A 23377-nucleotide genomic window follows, 5' to 3' on the forward strand; every position below is an offset into this window, starting at 1 on the left:
GTGTACAGTTTTTGTATTATCTAGACCAGTGTTTCTCAACATATGGGGAGGGTCGCAAAATTAGCCTGCAACTTTACATGTAAACAGTAATGAAATCATTTTATGAGAGAAAAACTCATTTATTAACACGACTCTACTAGACTCGTTTACATTTCTATTTTACACATATATAAGCACACATGTAAAGAAAATAAATTAATAAGATGGTTGTGTTTGATTATTATTTCAAAAGTTTTTCCGTAGTTGGATTTTCATTAGAAACACACAAAAGCAAATTGTTTTCAAGTGATGAAAATTAATTCCTATATTTGATTTTTAGTGCAACAATAGATGAAAAATCCCTTTCACAGAGGCAAGATGTGGAGTAAAGAATTAATATTTTCAATGCTTCTGTGACTGAATTTCCATATTCACATGGATGAGCAAGCCAAAACATATCTAAATCTTTAGATGTGAATTATAGCTGTATTGTTTTATCGACAGACATTTCAATTAGCTGGTTGTGAAACTCAGCTGGTAACTTAGCAGCTGCAACAACATTTTCACTAAATAGATTCAATATCCATCTCTGTTTTTATTTTACCATCTCATGTTTTATTAACTCATCTCATACTTTTATCACGTCCTTGTTAACTCACATTCAATTTGTTTAAATACGAAAATACATCAGATAAGTTAACCAATAGCAACATATACTCATTCTGTAAAAACATTGAGAATGGCATTGGTTTATCCTGGAAAAATATTTTTAATTCACCTTGCAGTTCCAGTAACCAAGTTAACTTATTCCCCTGCAATAACCATTTGACTTCTGTATAGAAAAGGAGAGATTTTTCTTTTCATTAATTTAGCAAATAGCCTATGGTCTACTTTTAATAAAACTAACTACTTTTACAGCTTTAAAAAAAAATTTGTTTGAGATTTTGTGGCAAGACCATGAAAGAAGCAGTGCATCCATTCTGTTCTTGGTGTAAGATCTTTTAATTTTTTCAGAAATCCACTGTTCTTTACTGTTATCAGCTTTGCACCATCACTACAAACTGCAGTACATTTTGTTCAATCTTTGTTGTAGTTTTTAGCTTCATGAAAAACATCAAAAAGACATTGTTCTCTTGCGTGATCAGGTATTGATTTGCAAAACGACGAAAAATGATTTTCTTTGATTTATTTGTCCCTATCGCATTCATATCACAAAACATAAGAACTGAAAAATGTTTGCCACATCTGTTAATTTATCAAAATGAATATTAAAAAATTCTTTTGAGCTCACTTTCTAAATTATCTGATCACGAACATAAGCAGCCAAGTCATCAACTTGCCTTGATATTGTGTTGTTAGAAAGCGGAAATTTTCATATTTTTTGCTTCTTCCATGCCTATTAAAACATTGACCATATCAATTGCAGCAGGCAATATGAGGTTTTCTGTGATTGTATGGGGCTTGGACGTCTTTGCTATTCTTAATGCTACATGGTAAGATGTTTCATTTATACTTTTATCACTAGGGCTCAATTTACAAAAAATAGAAAGCTTGTGATTTCTCAAAGTACTTAATTTTCTTTCAAACAAAACCAAGGGTTTGCTTTTATTATCTGGATGTTTAGTTTCTAAATGTTGAATTAACTTTTATGGCTTCATGCTTTCATCAGAGAGGACTTGAAATCAAACAACGCAATGCGGCTTTCCATCCAATGAGGTAAAACCATAATTTAAATAATTGACATTGTACAATCTTTCTTTTTACCAATTGATTTATTGGATGTAGATGGCTTGCATCGTCTTCACAAATTTATTCATTTTGAAGAAAACCAAAACCTCAGTTATTATTTTCAATGAAACTATGCTTTTAAAAACTTAAATAAAAGTGCACGCTTCACATTCAAAAATAAAGTGATGTTCTACAATCCCTTATTCCTCTTTTATACTGCTGTGAACACGATGTTTTCAAATGTATCATGCATATTCAAACATGATGCTCTCACAGCGAATATTATGCATGCAGACCAAATTACAAGGGCATGTACACATCAAGTTGGAGCCTGTAAATTGTTCATTTTTGTATACTTTATATCATGAATGTTCATACCTGTTACTATCAACGCAGCTAAATAGTTTTAACTAAGTTTCATTGGGTTGGGTGGTCACAAAATATTCATGATATATTTTTTTTACTTTGTGGCGGTTGTGACGCTAAAAATGTTGAGAATCTCTTAAATTCTAATAAAATCATAAATATCAAATTACCATTTAATATATTTGAAAAATATGTATTAGGATCTTTGAGTTATCATTACAGTGAAATAGCCCTAAACTATATAAATACTTTCCTCTAATACGAGATATAAATCCATTCATATATTGAGAATATATAAGAAATTGGCAGAAGGGATCATAAAAATTTAGTGTTATGTATTATTTTAATAAACTGCCTCATGAAACTAAATCTAGTTTCAAGAAATTATTTTAAAAATATTGGAAAACGGCTATAAGATAATTGAAATTGAATTAAGGATATTTCACAATACTTAAGTGTCTATATTTTATGATATTATTTTTGTTTTTAAGTTTTACTTTTAAGATTTTTTTATTTTTTGTATTTGTTCATCTAATCTGGATACAATGTCTTAGCGTTTCTGTGTTTCTTGCATGTCTGTACTGTGTTACTTTGTATTGAGTAAAAAAAGTATTAAATAAATGAATAAGGGTATTGAATAAATAAATAAAAACTATTGTGCCGTATAGTATTTGCATTTAATATGATAGTTATTATTAAAAGTTAATAAGTGATGGTAATATAAGCTGTAAAATATTCTTTACTACCTTGGTAGTTGTGTATTGTTGTTAATTTTATAATGTTTTATGTAAATAATGTAATAATAATTATAATGTTTTTGATCACTATAAAATTAGAATGAAATTGCTTTCTACGTGATTCACTTTTAGTAGAATTAGTAATATAGCATCATAAAGTGTTTGATATTATAATTTGTGTTTTTATGATTGTATGTATCTATCTTTATAAGTAAAAACATATCTCTTGCTCTCTTCTTTTTCTAGTTTCGATGATCTTAATTTACCTTTGGATAAACTAGATCGTCAGAGTACAAACAAACTGCTAGCTCCTTTGTTACGCCTTAGGCAAGCTTGTGTTCATCCTCAGGTAAGTTTATGTTTACAATCATTTTTCATTTCTGTATGATGGATATAGGGGTAGATATACTCCTGGTCTTAGAATATTTAATTAAATCAGTTTAGTCTTCATCGACCATGTGAATAAGATATAATGTTATAATGATTAATAATTTCATTGCACCCATAATAAAACTCCTCTGAGCATTTTATGTATAATTAATTGCTACTTATTCTTATGTTAACAGAATTCAGGTCAAGATTGTAGGTGTCTGATCACAAAATTCCCAGTCCTGAATTCATAATATGCAAATAAAAATATCTATTTATAATTTTTTAAATATTGTAAGTTGTCACATTTATAATATGAATTTAACATTGTATTATAAATTAAATAACTACATTAATATTAATATGTTAATATTTATGCAGATAAATTATGCTTATATTTGTGATTACAAAATCATAATCTAGTTTTTCTTAGATTTTTCTTGTAATTATGGTCTAAGAAAGGAAGGGTTCATATGGATTTTAGATTTTATTATTCAAAATAACTTTATAAATAATTTACTGTGTATAGGTGGAATTTATGATAAATAAAAATGTCTGACTATTTTATTTATTGCCCTAATGGACACCTAAGTTGCAGTTGTTTTCCTGCTAGTGAACTCTTATTTAAAAAAAACTTCATTCTGTAAATATAATATGTACATTTTCACAAGTTAAAGAGTAATTTTAATCAGTTTATAGGCTTTATTTTTTCTGATCAAATTCTATTATATCCCCGCAAATCTTTAAACATTTTCTATATATTTATATCGATGTAAATGTGTGTTTTAATAATAAAGAAACTAGTATTCATTAATGTAAAGTTTTCCTGGTATTTTGAGAGCGATGTCAAATGATTTATAATCATATTGATGTGATAACCATGCTGATCAGTTCATTTACAGTTAAATGTCGGGTGAGTTCATTTCCTGCATTGAGTTACAGTGTTCAGTTTGTGAATTTTTGAAAAGCTAAGGAGGTTCCTGGTAAAATTATCAATTTGAATGATTTGTGTAAATCTTAAAGATTAATCTTATATTAAAATAATAACTTTAAAAAAATTTTTAAATAATATTCGTGTAATTTAGTGTTAAATATTTAAAAATGAAGTAGCATTATATTAAAAAAATAATTAAAATATAATGCAGAAATTAAATACACCATTCTTTAGAATGATGTATTTCTTTTTTATAAAACATGTAATATTTTATTAAGGAGAAAACATGTAATCATAGATGCAACATGACATTAAGTATGACTGAAAATTGAGAAAGTTGGCACTGCAATAAAAACTGACTGTAGACAAGATATTCAATTATGATCTAATTCCAGATTAGATCATTCAAGATTACTTTATGAGAAAGTATTGTTTATTTACTGTAGGAGTTATGAGATGGTGAATACGTTTTGTGATCATTAGCTATGAATAAACCACAACATAGTCATGGATCAGTGTAATTATTTGCAAGAAGTGTGTGTAACCGTAAAATCATTGGTATAATAGATCTAAATTGCGAAAAAGGATTATGAAAAATTAATAATTAGTAAGAATATGGAGATGAAACAATATATGTAAAATTATGCTTAAGATACTTGCTCAAGCATAATTTTACACATTGTTTCATCAGATAACTTTTTGGTGATAATTTTGGTTATTTATGCATTTTAAAGTATTTATCTCGGTTGAAAAGTAAGCTTATAAGACAGTTTGCTCGGCCAACTTATAACGTATAATTTCATAAATATATACGATTGTATATAAAAATGTAACAGCTGTTTCTTTGTTCTGTAAGAAGAGACCAAGACTAATAAAGAAATGGGTATCTCAGTGGTTAATAGTCTTATATTACTCAAAACAAAGTTAACAAAAGTTCTTTCATTAATCAAAAAATACAGATTTGAAAACATATGAAAGGTGTAGTTGCCCCAGCGAATCTATGAGCTTGTGACGTCACGTGCTGACATCTCATTACATTATTGTTCTCCAAAACAATATTTGTGCGTAATTATTACCTTTATTTCATTTTTTGACTTAAAAACGATATGGACGCTCAAATAATACATTTGTGTTGTATGTTTAATTCTTTCCACTTTAGTTGATTACATGTGTAAAAATGCTTAACGACTCAGTCTTGTAAACAATTCCTTAACCATTGACTAATGCTCTGATTGGTATTATGTATAGGCCTATAAAAATTTATACATGCAGTTAGAAATGATGTCTTTCTTCATGATTGTATTTAGATCTGTCATTTGTAGTACACAATGTGTGTATAAAGAAATAAACTTTAGTCCAGTTTATATTGTGTATATTGTTCAGTGAAAGTATTCAGATAGCGTTTTTGTGCAGTCATATTACTTTATAATTACTCATTGTTTTTTGTAAATTTTTTGTTATATATTATTTTTTATTTTATTTTTGTTTGTTAGTTTTGTTTGTGTTATTACTGCATTTTGTTATGGCAGAATTTATATCCATAGTTAAGAAAAAAACTTAGGAGTCAAGCACGTGAAATTATCAATAATGTTTATGATTTTATGAAAACAGAAGCTGTAAAAGTAGGTAAAGTAACTGACAACAAACATATAATTGGCATTCAAAAATGTGAAGAAAGAACTGCTGCTTTGTAGGATATCAAGAACAAAGGTTCAAAAACTCAGAAGAGAAAAAAAGACATGATTCTTGAATCAACATCCCAGTCGTGTTCTTTCTGCAAGGTGAAAAACTATAAACGGTATTTTAAACCTGTCATTGGACTGGACAGTTTTGATTTAGGTGTAGTTAAAAGAACAGTTAATGAATTTCATTCAAAGAAAAATGAATTACCTACTTTAAAAAAAAATAAGGTGAGAAGAACTTCAGTCATCTATTGATTTTAAAGGCAGTGAATCAACTTTAGTTGTCATTTTGAAAGAATTAGGTTTCAAATGGTGTAAAACTGAAAATAACAAAAAAAACTTTTAACTGAGAAATGAGATATCAGGTGGAAGAGAATTGAATATTTGCAGGCAGTGGCTAAGTGCAGACAAAGCAGTGCTACAGTTGTTTATTTGGATAAAATGTATGTGTAAGTTTGCACTGTTTGACAAAGTTGAGGGACTTCATGTGCCGATTAATAAAGGTGACCGTTTAATAGTAATTCATGCTGAAGGAGAAATCAGTTTTATTCCGAATGCATTACTAACTTGGAAAGCCAGTTCAAAAAGTGACAACTACCACGGCAACATGAATACAGACAATTTCATGAACTGGGTGTATGAGAAATTGATTCCAAATCCTTCACCAATGTCAGTAGTAGTTGTAAGTGCCAAATTCTAACTCCAGAAGAAAAAATATGACCGATTGGCTGGAGAAAACCCGTATTCTGTATAGTTAAAAAATGCTGAATCAATGTTGAATATATAATTCATTCATGCTTATATGAATTAGTAAAGTTATATAAAACTAAAGTACAAAATTATCACTTGGATGAACTTTTGAAAAAAAACATGGGCACCGTGTTATTAGACTCCCACTGTACCATCCTGATTTGAATCCGATCGTGATGGTACGGTCAGCCTTTAAAAGACATGTGGCGAGTCATAACACAACATTTTCTTTCAAAAGTGTTGAAAAATTAACTACGGAGAAAATTAATTCCATGAATGAAGATGACTGGAAACCCTATTGTGAAAAAGTATGAAAAACTGGAAACACTGATAGATGAAATGACAGAACGTTGTATTATATATGTAGACTCTGATAGTGAAACTGAATATGAAAGTGACATTAATAGTGATTTGTTTAGTGAGGATGGTAAACTTGCTGGAAGTTTGAATTAGATGCATGAAGAAAATTCAAGTAAGCCTTTGTTTATTATTAAAAATGAATAAATTTAGTATAAATATAAAGGTAATAAAAGAATTACGTATTGCTTATAATTAGTTAATGTAAACATGGTTATTATTAGCACATACAGTGTGATAATAAGTAATACTTCGATTTGATATGCGGAGTTGATGTTTTCAGGCCAAGTAGTAATACGCAGTCTGCTTGTGACATAAAAAGCTCGTACATTGGCTGAGCCTAGTACAGAAACCTTAAATCAATAGAAGATGGAAAATTAATTATTCAAGACTAGCAAATTCTTCATTTTTAGATCAGATATTACAAAAATATGTTGTTAGTAATGTTCCCCATATTTAAACTTTTAGTGGATAAGTATTTTAAAAGTGATTATAAATATTCAAATTATAGCAAAACTTTTAAGTATAAATGTTTGGTACATGAAAACCCTTTGCTTTAGCAATTTTTTGCTTTCAGGAGGAGGAGTTTTATATGAATGGAATTGTAAAAGAAATTATAGTTTAATCAGCACAGTAGTAAAAATTGCCATTTTATTAAATTAGGGGAATAAAAAAATGTATTAAACTTAAAAAGTAACATAAAGCAATGTTTCAGCAAACAGATAAAAAATAAACTATTATCCAATACATTTATCACTGTGTTCAGTCAAAACTTTTGATGAGAGTAATCTGTAAAATAGCAATTTCAATACCAGTGTATATGTTCTTTGTATTAAATCTTTATCAAGCAATAATAATAGCTCTGTGTCTGTGTTAACATCAATACAATAATCATTCCTTATGATGTGATGTTTATTTAATTATGCGAGCTTGATTTTATGATCCTTCATTAAAGTCTTTGTATTCTTTTTAATAATTTTTTAAACTTGTTTAATTTATACTCTGCATCATTTCAACTTAAAAAGCTAAAGGTGGGGACCCAGCTAATTAAAGTTCTTAAGCTTTCCTAAAACAATTATTTATAATTATTTTTCATCTGTAGACCTTTCTTGCCTAAAAAACACAAAATTTTATTTTATCTAGAGGAATTAAAAATTTTTCCGCTGTTGGTAGAATGAGTATAAAGTACTGTGAATTGTCTTTGATCCACTTAAAATCACTTGCAAAAATTTGCTTCAGAGTTGAGCTACTGAATGCATAATTATATTTTACTTTTCTGCCACTTCTTTATGACATTGTTGTATAAATTATAAATAATGTGAGACAAACTTGTACTGTTGTACCTTCCTAACTTGAACATCCTTTGAGTTCTAACACTTGTTAGTTCAGTAGTGTAAGCTCTGTCATCCATATGAGATATACTATCTTTAACAAAATATCTCACAGGTGATCTATTTACATTATCAAATACCATTATCTAATCCAAAATGACAGTGTATGGTGGAACATATATTTTGTATTATTTTCTTTTAATTGTGGGGGTGCAGATACTCAACTGATATAGGATCTTTTTCATTAAAATATGTTTGTTCCTTTCCTAACAGAACTGTCCCAATTGCTCTAAGCCCTTTGGCTTCCATGTTTCCTTAAATTTTATCATCAAAATAAAGTTTTTTTTTTTTTTTTTTGTCTTCAGTCATTTGACTGGTTTGATGCAGCTCTCCAAGATTCCCTATCTAGTGTTAGTCGTTTCATTTCAGTATACCCTCTACATCCTACATCCCTAACAATTTGTTTTACATATTCCAAACGTGGCCTGCCTACACAATTTTTCCCTTCTACCTGTCCTTCCAAAATTAAAGCGACTATTCCAGGATGCCTAAGTATGTGGCCTATAAATCTGTCTCTTCTTTTAACTATATTTCTCCAAATGCTTCTTTCTTCATCTATTTGCCGCAATACCTCCTCATTTGTCACTTTATCCACCCATCTGATTTTTAACATTCTCCTATAGCACCACATTTCAAAAGCTTCTAACCTTTTCTTCTCAGATACTCCGATTGTCCAAGTTTCACTTCCATATAAAGCGACACTCCAAACATACACTTTCAAAAATCTTTTCCTGACATTTAAATTAATTTTTGATGTAAACAACTTATATTTCTTACTGAAGGCTCGTTTAGCTTGTGCTATTCGGCATTTTATATCGCTCCTGCTTCGTCCATCTTTAGTAATTCTACTTCCCAAATAACAAAATTCTTCTACCTCCATAATCTTTTCTCCTCCTATTTTCACATTCAGTGGTCCATCTTTGTTATTTCTACTACATTTCATTACTTTTGTTTTGTTCTTGTTTATTTTCATGCGATAGTTCTTGCGTAGGACTTCATCTATGCCGTTCATTGTTTCTTCTAAATCCTTTTTATTCTCGGCTAGAATTACTATATCATCAGCAAATCGTAGCATCTTTATCTTTTCACCTTGTACTGTTACTCCGAATCTAAATTGTTCTTTAACATCATTAACTGCTAGTTCCATGTAAAGATTAAAAAGTAACGGAGATAGAGAACATCCTTGTCGGACTCCCTTTCTTATTATGGCTTCTTTCTTATGTTCTTCAATTGCTACTGTTGCTGTTTGGTTCCTGTACATGTTAGCAATTGTTCTTCTATCTCTGTATTTGAACCCTAATTTTTTTAAAATGCTGAACATTTTATTCCAGTCTACGTTATCGAATGCCTTTTCTAGGTCTATAAACGCCAAGTATGTTGGTTTGTTTTTCTTTAATCTTCCTTCTACTATTAATCTGAGGCCTAAAATTGCTTCCCTTGTCCCTATACTTTTCCTGAAACCAAATTGGTCTTCTCCTAACACTTCCTCCACTCTCCTCTCAATTCTTCTGTATAGAATTCTAGTTAAGATTTTTGATGCATGACTAGTTAAACTAATTGTTCTGTATTCTTCACATTTATCTGCCCCTGATTTCTTTGGTATCATTACTATAACACTTTTTTTGAAGTCTGACGGAAATTCCCCTTTTTCATAAATATTACACACCAGTTTGTATAATCTATCAATCGCCTCCTCCCCTGCACTGCGCAGTAATTCTACAGGTATTCCGTCTATTCCAGGAGCCTTTCTGCCATTTAAATCTTTTAATGCTCTCTTAAATTCAGATCTTAGTATTGTTTCTCCCATTTCATCCTCCTCAACTTCCTCTTCTTCCTCTATAAAACCATTTTCTAATTCATTTCCTCCGTATAACTCTTCAATATATTCCACCCATCTATCGACTTTACCTTTCGTATTATATATAGGTGTACCATCTTTGTTTAACACATTATTACATTTTAATTTATGTACCACAAAATTTTCCTTAACTTTCCTGTATGCTCCGTCTATTTTACCAATGTTCATTTCTCTTTCCACTTCTGAACACTTTTCTTTAATCCACTCTCCAGTTTGCAGTTCCTGTTTATAGCATTTCTTAATTGCCGATAGTTCCTTTTACTTTCTTCATCACTAGCATTCTTATATTTTCTACGTTCATCCATCAGCTGCAATATATCGTCTGAAACCCAAGGTTTTCTACCAGTTCTCTTTATTCCGCCTAAGTTTGCTTCTGCTGATTTAAGAATTTCCTTTTTAATATTCTCCCATTCTTCTTCTACATTTTCTATCTTATCTTTTTTACTCAGACCTCTTGCGATGTCCTCCTCAAAAATCTTCTTTACCTGCTCTTCCTCAAGCTTCTCTAAATTCCACCGATTCATCTGACACCTTTTCTTCAGGTTTTTAAACCCCAATCTACATTTCATTATCACCAAATTATGGTCGCTATCAATGTCTGCTCCAGGGTAAGTTTTGCAGTCCACGAGTTGGTTTCTAAATCTTTGCTTAACCATGATATAATCTATCTGATACCTTGCAGTATCGCCTGGCTTTTTCCAAGTGTATATTCTTCTATTATGATTTTTAAATTGGGTGTTGGCAATTACTAAATTATACTTCGTGCAAAACTCTATAAGCCGGTCCCCTCTTTCATTCCTTTTACCCAGCCCGTATTCACCCACTATATTTCCTTCCTTGCCTTTTCCAATGCTTGCATTCCAATCTCCAACTATTATTAAATTTTCATCTCCTTTTACGTGTTTAATTGCTTCATCAATCTCTTCGTATACACACTCTACCTCATCATCATCATGGGCGCTTGTAGGCATATAGACATTAACAATCGTTGTCGGTTTAGGTTTTGAATTTATCCTTATTACAATGACTCTATCGCTATGCGTCTTGAAATACTCCACTCTCCTCCCTATTTTCTTGTTCATCACGAAACCTACTCCTGCCTGCCCATTATTTGACGCTGAGTTAATTACTCTAAAGTCACCCGACCAAAAGTCGCCTTCCTCTTCCCACCGAACCTCACTAATTCCTACTATATCCACGTTTACCCTATCCATTTCCCTTTTTAAATTCTCTAGCCTACCAACCTTTTTTAAGCTTCTAACATTCCACGCTCCGACTCGTAGAATGTTATTTTTTACTTTTCTGGTGACCCCTTCCTTAGTAGTCCCCACCCGGAGATCCGAACGGGGGACTATTTTACCTCCGGAATATTTTACTAAGGAAGGCGTCTCCATTATTGTTATGTGAAAATGCAGAGCCACATTTTCTTGGAAAAAAAAACAGCTGTAGTTTTCCATTGCTTTCAGCTGCGCAGTACTCAGAGGACTGAGTGATGTTGATACGGCCGTTTAAGTCATTGTGACTTACGCCCCTAACAACTACTGAAAGAGCTGCTGCCCTCTTTCAGGAATCATTCCTTAGTCTGGCTCTCAACAGATACCTCTCCGATATGGTTGCACCTTCGGTCCAGCTACTCTGTATCCCTGAGCACTCAAGCCTCCTCACCAACGGCAAGGTCTCATGATTCATAGAGGAGGCAAAATAAAGTAAACTGATGCTATTATAATTCTTCATACCTTGTCTTTTTTAAATGTAGGACTTATATTATCGTTTTTGCACCTTTTCTCACAAACAGTACCTTACTGATATGTGATTTGTAACTTACAGACATTCAGTAATAAAAACTGTTTATAAATATTTTATGAGCACTGTTAGTATCTTATCAGAGCCAAGCACCTTCTGGTTTTGATAGTTGCTCAAGGGGTCTTTAAATTCGTAATCATTTTGCACAATTGTCACTCTTACCTCCTCTGTTAGCCCATAAAAATTGAAAGTCCAGCCATTTCCATTCTTCATTAGATTAAATTGTTACCCAAATTATTTTTTCTAACATTAGTCTTTCCTTTTTCCTATTTAGCCTCCGGGAATTACCATTCAGGTATTACTTCAGAGGATGATATGTATGCGTATAAATGAATTGTAGTCTCAGTCTCAGTTTCGACCATTCCTGAGATGTGTGATTAATTGAAACCCAACCACCAAAGAATACCGGTATCCATGATCTAGTATTCAAATCCATATAAAAGTAACTTCCTTTACTAGGACTTGAACGCTGGAACTCTCGACCTTCAAATCAGCTGATTTGGGAAGGCGCATTCACCACTAGACCAGCCTGGTGGGTTTTCTAACATTAGTCTAGAGCAGCATTTTTCAATCTGGGGGTTGTGCAGTTAGCTTACAACTTTATTCTTAAACAATAACGAAATCATTTTATGAGAAAGAAAATCATTTATTATAAACATTTTACTGACATTTATAAGTACATATGTAAAGAAAATAAATTAATGAGGTGGTAGTGTTTGTTTTTCATTTAAAAGTTTCTTCTTATGTGAATCTATGTTACAAACGCACAAAAGTAAATTGTTTTAAAGTGATAAAAGACAATTCTTATATTTAGTTTTTGGTCCAACCATAAACGAAAAACCCTTTTCACAGAGGAAAGATGTGGTGAAAGGAATTAAAATATTAATTCCTTTCACCATTGAAAATATTCAATGCTTCTGTGACTAAATTTCTATATTCACTTTATGAGCAAGCCAAAATGTATCAAAATTTTTAGATGTGAATTGTAATTGTAATGTTTTATCGGCAGACATTTCAATGAGCTGGTCATGAACTTCAATTGGTAACTTAGCAGCTGCAATAACATTTTCACTAAATGGATTCGAAACCCGTCTGTTTGAGAAATCATTTTTATCTTCTCCACCAACTGAAGTTTTAGTTCATGCAAATGCATTTTCATGCTGTGGTGAATAATACTGTATTCGTCCAAATTTTTCTCAATATAATCAGAAGTGAGTGAAAATATATAAAAATTTTTACTTGGCAAATAATCTAGATTTCAAGCTTATTGATGAAATCATGAACTCTGCCTATCATTAATAAAATATTTCTGTCACATCCTTGTAAATTCACATTCAAGTTGTTTAAATGTGTAAATACATCAGCTAAATAAGTTAGCCAACAGCAACAACATATACTCATTATTCTGGAGAAAACATTGAGAATGGTGTTAGTTTAGCCTGGGAAAAATATTAATTTACCTCACAATTCCAAATACTGGGTTAACATATTTCCCCGTGACAATGATCTGACTTTTACATGGAAAAGAGAATTTTTCTTTTCGTTAGTTTAGGAAACAGCTATTCTGTAATATTCGACTTTTAATAAAATTAACTTTTTTACAGCTTTACAAAGAATCTGTTTGAGATTCTCTGGCATATTTTTTGAGGAAAGAACATGTCTTTGAAGGAAGCAGTGCATCCATTCTGCCTGTGGTATAAGATGATCTTTTAATTTTTTCAGAAATCCACTGTGCTTTACTGTTATCGCCTTTGCATTACCATTACATAATGCAATACATTTTGTTCAATCTGTGACATAGGTTTTTGTAATTTCATGAAAAACATAAAAAAGACATTGTTCTGTTGCATGATCAGGTATTGAAACAATTTCTTTGATTGATCTGCCCCTAATGCATTCATATCTCACAAAACATAAGAACTGAGAAATGATTGCCACATCTGTTGATTCACTTGAACTCACTTGCTCAGTTATCTGACTGCAAAAATCAGCAGCCAAGTCTCCCATTTGCCTTGGTACTGTGTCATTAGAAAGCAGAACTTTTATTCAGTTTTTCCCCTTTTTCCATGCATATTAAAACATTGACCATATCAATTGCAGCAGGCAGTATGAGGTTTTCTGCGATTGCATGGAGTTTGGACATCTTAGCTACTCTTAATGCTACAAGGTAGTCATGAGAGTAGTTCGACTAAAATTAGTCGATTATTAAAATTAGTGAATTAATTTAATAACACAAATATTAATTTTGAAAATTAGGTTGTTGTCTATGACTAACACACTAACAATACTATTTACTATCACATAAACAATTTGATAAAATAAATTGCTTTTGCACTGAATTACAAATTAATCGTTAGTAAAAAACATTAAATGCTATGGAATGTAGAAACATTTCTCTCAGTTTCAATCTGCTCTAAATGTATTTTTAGCCCACCATGCTGTCTCCATCTCCCCACCACTCACTGTCACCTCCACCTTCTCATGTTTTAACTTAAATACACCAGCTATGAACAATACTGTATACACTCAGTAGCTTATTAAAAAAGGTGCCTTTCAACATAACATGCCACCATAAGATCATATCATCATTCTACCTAATTTCACAGTACAAGTTACATACCTGTACTGGTACTTACATTTTTTGGTACATTTGTATTTTGAAAATATTCAAAATGCGGGTGAATGATTTAAATAAAACTACTTCTATATAAAAAATTCTCAGTTTTTATAAAAATATTATGTATTTACAGATAAATTAACATATATTTGTTACTCACCTGTTAATGTACTTGGTTAGTTTGACATTTTTCTTTTGCTGATTTATTAAACACATCTTTTAATAATAATTAATAGTCTGCTAATGAGACACTCTTATATTAATAATTCAACAATTACACTGTATTTAAATTTTCTAACTCACAGCTCATATTTTACCTTAACTGAAAAATTACGGCGCCATACTTAAACCAAACAAATACTAATATGAAATAATAGTATGCATATTACTAATAAAAAAATATGAGAAATAACGTAAAATATTTAGTTATTAGTTAAATTTCCATCAAAACAGGTGTCTGCAGTTGTCTATTTCTATTCATTTTTAATAAAAAAATGAACGTGTCAGCATTTTTCTTCTTCTCTTTGAAAAATTGGCCTGCTATGGAGAAAACTCTCGAACGGTACAGAGGTCCCAGGAATGTGTACATATTTTGTAACTAATATTAGCAACTGTTGGAATGCTGCTTTATGCTTCATCCAAGATGTGTACAACCCACGTGACTGTCCTTATATGGTTACTCAAAATATGGCCTCAGAGTAATTAAAGAGTTACTAGAAAATTTCACACTTTTTGACATTTCTTTAATGTTACTGTCAAAAATATTTCATAATTCTGATGTCTTTTGTTATTTATTGGGCTTTTTTCCATCTAGTTCTTCAGCTGTTGTTCTTCGTCTGGTTTTAAGAACAAAGACAATTCATTTGTCAATGAATCTACTGCATCTTTTAAGTTGCTGTCATTCGCAAAAGCAGTTTTTTTGAACCAAGGATTTAGAAACGTACTGTGGTTGCAATAATTTTATGTTTTCCTTATCTCCCAAGTAGTTGCTAATTCATAAGCTAAATCTTTTTTTAACTTTTCACCTACGGAAGAAGTCACATTTTTCTGATTAACATGTTCCTCTAACAAAGGGAATAATTTTTGATAAGTTGGGATAATTTACAGCAGATATCTCTATTGTCATAAGCTCAAATAGTTTAAGTAACTTTACACATTCAGTTAAAATATCCTGTTGAACATTTGTTATAGATTCTGGATTTTTTGGCAATGCTGCGAATGCAGCTGACTGGGTTCCTTCAGTTCTGTTAACCTTTCAAGTGTAACAAGCATTGAATTCCACCTTATAACAATGTCAGCTTTTAATTTTAATTCTTTTTTTCCCATTTGTGACTGTACTAGTCTTAATTTATCAGCAACTATACTATGCCTGAAATGTGCTACTATATTTCTACATGTTTTAATTAAATCTGGTAGTGCATCACATTGTAAAATTGCATCATTTACTACTAGATTAAGCATATGAACTAATTTTTATGGCACATTTCATATTAGCACCCCCATCTAAAATCACTGCCACAATTTTATTACTAATATTCCATTTGTAAAAAACCTCTTTTAATTTTTCAGCCAAATACTGTCCTGTATGATTTTCTTGCAATTGTTTTGTGCATAAAACAAAGGACATTAACTCAACTTGTTCTAGTTAAAAAAAAAAAATGACTAGTTATGGTCAGAAAAGAAACTGTATTTTTTTATATGTAAATGTCTGTTATAGAGAAATAAAAAATGTTGTCTAATATGTACTTAGCCATTGATTTTGCATTTTTATAATTGTTTGGCTTAATAGAATTCATTAATTTTTTCCTGCTCAGAAAGGTGTAGCACGGCTCGAGTTCTTGTAACAGATTTTTTAAACCCTTCATCTTCTACAACAGACAGGGCTGTTGTTCTTTGAAAATCATTTCTGCCACTAAATTATCAATTTTATTAACTTTCCTTAGACAAATATTTAGATTTGTTTTGCAGAAACAACTGGGTTAAATTTTTAGAAGATATGAGGATGACATAGATAATGGAAGTTGATGTGGATGTCATGGACTGATTATTTCGCTATTTGCAATCTTTGAATGTTTTTCTGAACAGCTCGGCCTCCCATAGAATCAAAACATTCAGTAATTTCAAAATCAGCTTGGTATAATCCCAATTTGGTGGGTCATTTATTCATCTTAAGAAAAACTGTAACGGGATGGTCAGCAATAAATAAAATACTATAATGGGCAGACCAACTAACTTTTAATTACAAAAAAAAATTATTTTACTTTTTTACCAGACTTACTACACTGAAAGATGATTATAAAATAAGAATGAATTCAGTTTTTAAATAATTACATAAGATTATTACCATCCAGAAAATATAAAGAGCAGAAATTATAATTAAACAGTGTACAGTATAAGATTCATTGCACTAAATAGAAAGACGTGACTTTTTAATTATGCGGATAAAAAACTGGTGGAATATTAATAATGGGAGGGAAAAATTTATTTGTAATTAATTGCACAATGATGAACAAATCCAGCACCATCTGAGATGAGTGTGGTTGCACCTTATATATTATTTACTTTTTCCAGCTAACAACTAATATCAGTTGAAGAATTAAGTATTCTACTGATGGTATTATTTACATTGGTTCTGTGTCCACTTCACTTGAACAAGCAGTGTGACTAACATTAGTCAAAGTTGTCGATTATAGAAATTAGTTGATGGTGGTCCCATGCCTACTAAAGGTAAGATGCTACAAGTGTACTTTTATCAGTATGGCTTGATTTACAAGTAGAAGCTTCTTGATTTCTCAAAGTATGTAACTTTTTCAAAAAGTTCCAAGGTATGCTTTTATGATCCAGATGATTAGTTTCCAAGTGTTGAATTAATTTTAATGGCTTCATGCTTTTATCGGAGAGGACTTGAAAGCAAACAATTCATTGTGACTTTCCATCTAGTGAGGTAAAGCCATAATTTAAATAGTTGTCAGTATACAATCTTCTTTTGCCAGTTGATTCACTGGTTGTAGATAGCTCAAATAATTTTTTTCACAAATTTAATCCATTTTGCATAAGAATATTGAAAAAAAAAACATATAACATTTGACTTCACACTTAAAAACTGAAACCTTAATTATTATTTTCAATGAAACTATATTTTTAAAAATTTAAATAAAGCTGCACCCGCTTCACATTCAAAAATAAAGTGATGTTCTGCAATCCCTTGTGCTTCTTTTAATACTGTTGTGGGTCACAATGTTTTCAAATGTATCATATGCATGTTCAAACATGACCCTCTTGCAGCGAATATTATTACAAGGAGCACATACACATCAAGTTTCAACCTGCAAATTGCTCATGTTTGTCCACTTCATATCCGTCGCTATCAACGCAGCTAAATAGTTTTAACTAGGTTTCATTTTTTATGGTTAGGGGGTAGTGAAATATTCATTATTTTTTCTTTTCCTTTTTAAGGTCGTGGAGCTAAAAACATTGAGAATCACTGGTCTGGAGTTTTTAGCCATTTTAAAATTGACATCTGCAGTATTAAATAAATATAACTAATTTATAATTTAACCCACCAACATAATAATAATTTTTTACGCAAAGTATTTCATGATCATATTATTTTTACTGAAATTTAGTATTTTCATCACATGTTTCTTCATAAATATTTTTGTTCAGCGAACAATCTATGCCATAATTATAATAAACATAAAACTACTCTTCTTGGTTAAAAAACTAAAAATTGAGCTGAGGAAAAAGTTTTAATTTAATAAAAACTACAAACAGTTTTATCTAATCTCTACTTTTGGCGTCAAACTGTACCACTACAGTATAAGTTAATTACTTATACAATTAAACACAATTTATATAAAATTGAAAACATAAAGCTCACTTTTAACAATTAAATAAAATATTTACATAAAAATTAAAGGAGAATAAAACTTAATAATAAGAAGAAAATTATTGAAGCTTGTGAGAAATAACTAAAAGTGATAGCTGGGATAGATAAAACTTTTCATTTTTATATTGATGTGTATCTAAGTTGGAAAATTATACCAAAAATATAGTTAAATATATTGATAGATTGAGTAATTAATTCTCTATCAGATAAATAAAAAAAAGCTGCTTGTTGGATTAGATAAAGTAATGAATAATGTTTCAACAAATGATGAGGTCTGTAGCACCTGTAGTAAGTATATTGAAGTACAATGAGAATTTTCACTATGTCTACATATCTTGTATAGCTAACTGCACTGAAGGTTAATATTATTGTATGCAGTTCATAAATGATAAAAGTTATATAATGCATATTATTTAAAAAAAATTAGAGTGCTAATGAATAAATATAATCATTATTTTTTTCTTATTTTGTCTTCCACTGGACCAGTCCGTAAGATGAGTTTACCACTACACTAGTGGTGGTTTTGGACTGGTCTAGTGATAAAATTGTTATCGCAAAATCAGTTGTTTAACAGCTGATTTTCAAAGTTGAAGGTTCCAGGTTTAAATCCTAGTAAATGTTTGTTGTTTTTTTATGAATTTTAATACTAGACAGTGGATACCAGTGTACTTTGTTGGTTGGGGTTTAATTAACCATACAACTCAGGAATGGTCAGCCTGAGTTTGTATAAGACCACATCATTTACATGTCATACTTATCATCCTCATTTCGTTGGACCGTGGTTGCGTATTGTAAACTAGTTGAACAGATTGCAACATACACACTAGGAAGTAAACTAAAAATATTTATTCTTATATTTATAAATAAACTCAAAGTGTAAGAATTAATTAAGATCAATTCAACTTCTAATCAATCTTCAGTTCAGTTCTAGATTCTGATTTGTAAGCAGCTAATTGACAAGTTTGAAAAAATATCCAGCCGTATAATACCAACACAGATCAGTAAAATAAAATTGTCTTTTTAAGGAAACGTTATACCACTGTTTTATGTAAATGAACTGTTTATTGTAGTATGTAGAACGAGATTTGTAAAAAAGGATCATTATCTACTGTTTATGAGTTATGAGGTCTGTAAAAATATGAGTTCTGTCTATTTGAGTAATACATTTATCTGAAATTGATAAGCAAATCTGGTTTTTTTAATATGAGTATTATATGTGAATTTGATAGGCTGGAATGGAGCATTTGCATGACTATATAATGACATGTGACTACCAGATCCTTGTTTTGTTTAATGAAAACAGGTTATAGTCGCATATTAAAAAATTATTAAATCACTGCCTTTTATCTATGTTTTTGAGAAGGGCTTTGTAGATTGAAAGTTTGCAAAACACTTTAACGTTTTATAGGTTCTAAGGTTGTATTTGTTTGTGATAGAAGGGAACCATGCAAAAGAGACCAAAAATAACACTTTCATTTGAAAAATATATGTTACTGATTTAGTGAGAAAATTTGTTTGTGTATTAAGCTATTCATGTCATGTACATACATACATACACACACACACACACACACACACACACACACATACACACACACACACACACTGTCATTAATGATGCATATCATTCTCATGTAGAGCGATTAAAATACCTTCTGTTACATTATGTTCCTCTTAAATGAAAATAAAAATTGAAAAGTAGTGTGCTACATATTAGGAAAAAAAATTATTGAAAGCTTCATCAAAATATTCTAACAAAAACTACCGCAGAGTTTAACTGAAAGAAGAGAAATCATTTTTCAACTAAAGAAACATGCACTTATATCTCGTTTCACAATTTATCTTTAAATTATTAGAGAATAATAGTGGCACTTGTTTCCTAATGAAAAGTTTTGCCCTTATAAAAACTAGTAGAAAATTCAGCACGAAGATATGTTAGGAAAAAATCTCTTCAGAAATTTACCTCTTCAAAAATTCCTCTTTTGAACAAACAGCAGGGTCATTAAGAGCCTTTATATGACAGGAAATTAAAAGTCTTATTGCTGAATAAGTTTCATCAGTAGGTATTATGTGAGAAAAGTTTGAAACCAAGTGATTTTAGGAAGTTTCTCAAAGTAGCTCAGAAATTTTATCAAACTGAATTCTTTGATCTGAGGCTTGGACTTTGAGGCAGAGAAAAAACTTTTTATCATATTTGATGAAAAAATGCTTTCTGTGAAATTTGAGTAATAAATAGTGAAGCTGGAAAAATATACCTCTCTTAAACATATTCTATGAGAGCAGTACATATTCTATGTACTGCTCTCTGAAAAAGGTTTATTTCTACTGACTTTATAACTTTAAGTAAATTTATATCTTCTCAACTTCTTGCATCAACCCTGAGGTAGAAGATTTCCTGGTTGATGTAACTACATTATTCTATTGGTGTGGATAAGAAGTTGACCATGAAATTCAAAAGATTCTATAGTCCAAGAAAAGAACTGAGCAAATAAATCGTCTGTTTTTAATTGTCTTATAATACAGGTGATTTTTTAGTCCTGTTATCCAAATGCTAATGTCTGGTAATTTTTTTCTAAGAAAGGGAAATTTTGTTTTGTGACATGAAGTTGGTAGCACTACTCAACTGTTATAGATACGGTAGTGTGAGTTGATTCTCCTTGAGCTGTGTAAACTTTTGTGCCGTTTCCGGTCGTGTTACGAACAGAATGTCTTTTATCATAGAACAACGAGTTTTCATTCTTGAACAATTTTTGATACGAAATCGTACGCGAGTGTAAAAGAATCATTTCAAATTAAATTTGTTGGTGTTCTTCCGCCAGAAAAAATGTCAATTTCTAGGCTAGCAAACTGATTTCGAAAGATAAGTAGTGTTTGGGACAGAAAACATAGTGGTCGACCAACTCGCTTGACAGATGACGTTTTAGAGAGTGTGAAAACAAAATTGGTCAGTTCTCCACGGAAAAGTTTATGAAAACTTTCCACGCAAGTTGTTTGTCATATTCGAGTGTTCAGAAAGCTGCTAAAAAATTGAAATAATATCCGTATCATGTACGATTAGTCCAAGAGCTTCAGCCTCCAGATTTAAACAATTGATTGCAATATTGCCGTTGGTTTAGGTCTCTCGTAAATGATAACGGAATCAAATTTTTAAGCAGTGTTCTTTAGTGATGACGTGTTCTTGGATCCATCTTGATGGTTATGTGAACAGTCAAAACTGTTGAATTTGGGTGGTTGAAAATCTTAACCCTTTACAAGACAAATCTTTGCTTCCTGAAAAAATTGGTGTGTGGTGTGCAGTATCTTGTCATCGTATAGTCAGACCCATATTCTTCGAACAGACAGTAAATGGTGAAGTATACAGGAATATTGTGTGCCAATTTGTGTCTCTCCTGGAACCTCAAGAACAGTCTTGCTGGTTTCAGCAAGAGGGCGCTACATGCCACACGTCTCGAGAAACCATGGATTTTTTGCAAAAGTTCTTTGATGATTGAATAATAAGCAAGGGCTTATGACCTCTAAGGTCCCCAGACCTCACATCTCCTGGCTACTTTTTGTGGGGCTATATTAAGTCCGAGGCCTTCAAAAACAATCCTCACACTATTGATGAACTTGAAGTCAATATTACAGACTTAATCACGAATATTTCCAATGCAACTCTTAAAAAGATTTCTGCTAATATGTTGAAAAGAGTCTGTGCATCTATAACGGCAAGGGATGGGCATTTTTAGCATATTCTTTAACAATTATGTAAGTAATAGCTTTTTATTAAATCTCTTTTGTAAGTAACAAATACATTTTTTATTCCACCTAATTGCATTTAAAATTGGGTAACAGGACTAAAAAATCACTCTGTATTAATACTATTAGATTTTTAAACGATCCAATTATTATTACAACATTTAAATTAGATTTGGTTTATATTTCTAAATGATAGTTTTATATCAAATTATAAAAATAATTTTTATTAGTTATTTTAAATCTTGTTTTCTGTGATTTCAAGGACAAAACAGCATATGTTATGTAAAATATAAATGAATTATTAAGCTCAATTTATAATTCACTTTACTACTGCAAACATACAACTGCTGTATATTGTGAGTGAACATGTAAGGATCACTTTAAAATAACAGATGATATTTTTGTAGGTCATTTTCTTTGAAAATTGGTATGAGTGTTATTGTTAAGTTTTAGTAACCTATAGTTATATTAAGTGCATCACTGACTCCAGATCTAAGACTAATACTTACTGCTTGTAGCTGTAAGTTGAAAGTGTAGGGTTTCATCTGTTGCCCTTGACTATAATAATACTGTAAATGGTTAAGTAATGAATACTAGATTTCCAGCTTCACCTTATTAATTAAAATATACATTTGTAAATTCTGACCATATGTTTTTTTATACTTTCTCTGTTGTTTATGGGTGGTAAAATTTATGATGTGATATGTTTCTTGTCTGTATAGCTTGTACGAGGCCAATTTGTAGCGTTGAAGAAAACAATGACTATGGAAGAACTATTGAAATTTATGCTTCAGAAAGCAGTAGTTGATTGTGAAATAGCATTACGTCTTGTTATTTCTAGTTTGAACGGTATTGCAGCCTTACTTGAGATTCTCGGCTATATTGAAGATGCGGTTGATCATTACCGTCAGGTGCTTCACTTGATTCAAGATTACGATGGGCGTCTTAAAGTTGATACGCTCCAAAAAATACATTCAATGCATAATCTGGCAGAACTTTTAGAGTATGCTAAACTTACTGTTCCACCAACGCTGAGAGATAATACACTTAGACAAGACACAGCTGCACTTGAAGAAGTGTATTTGAATAAGAGGAAGGGAGACGTAAGTGTATGACAGTAGTATGTTTCTTTTTCGTTCATATTTATTCACCTGTTTTGTATGTTATGTGTTTTAATTT

The 23377-nt window shown here is 30.8% G+C and overlaps 1 protein-coding gene across 4 annotated transcripts in view; it reads left to right on the top strand.

Annotated features, from left to right (window-relative positions):
- Positions 1 to 23377, top strand: part of LOC142334330 (E3 ubiquitin-protein ligase SHPRH) — a 126951-nt gene that overhangs the window by 61589 nt on the left and 41985 nt on the right. For all 4 annotated transcript variants that reach the window (XM_075382282.1, XM_075382283.1, XM_075382280.1 and 1 more), the window contains 2 exons: positions 3057 to 3159; positions 22921 to 23301. In XM_075382282.1, coding sequence (XP_075238397.1) covers positions 3057 to 3159; positions 22921 to 23301 — 484 coding nt within the window. The remainder of the gene's footprint in view (positions 1 to 3056; positions 3160 to 22920; positions 23302 to 23377) is intronic.

The sequence above is a fragment of the Lycorma delicatula genome, chromosome 1 (assembly GCF_047948215.1).
Source record: "Lycorma delicatula isolate Av1 chromosome 1, ASM4794821v1, whole genome shotgun sequence".
NCBI lineage: Eukaryota > Metazoa > Arthropoda > Insecta > Hemiptera > Fulgoridae > Lycorma > Lycorma delicatula.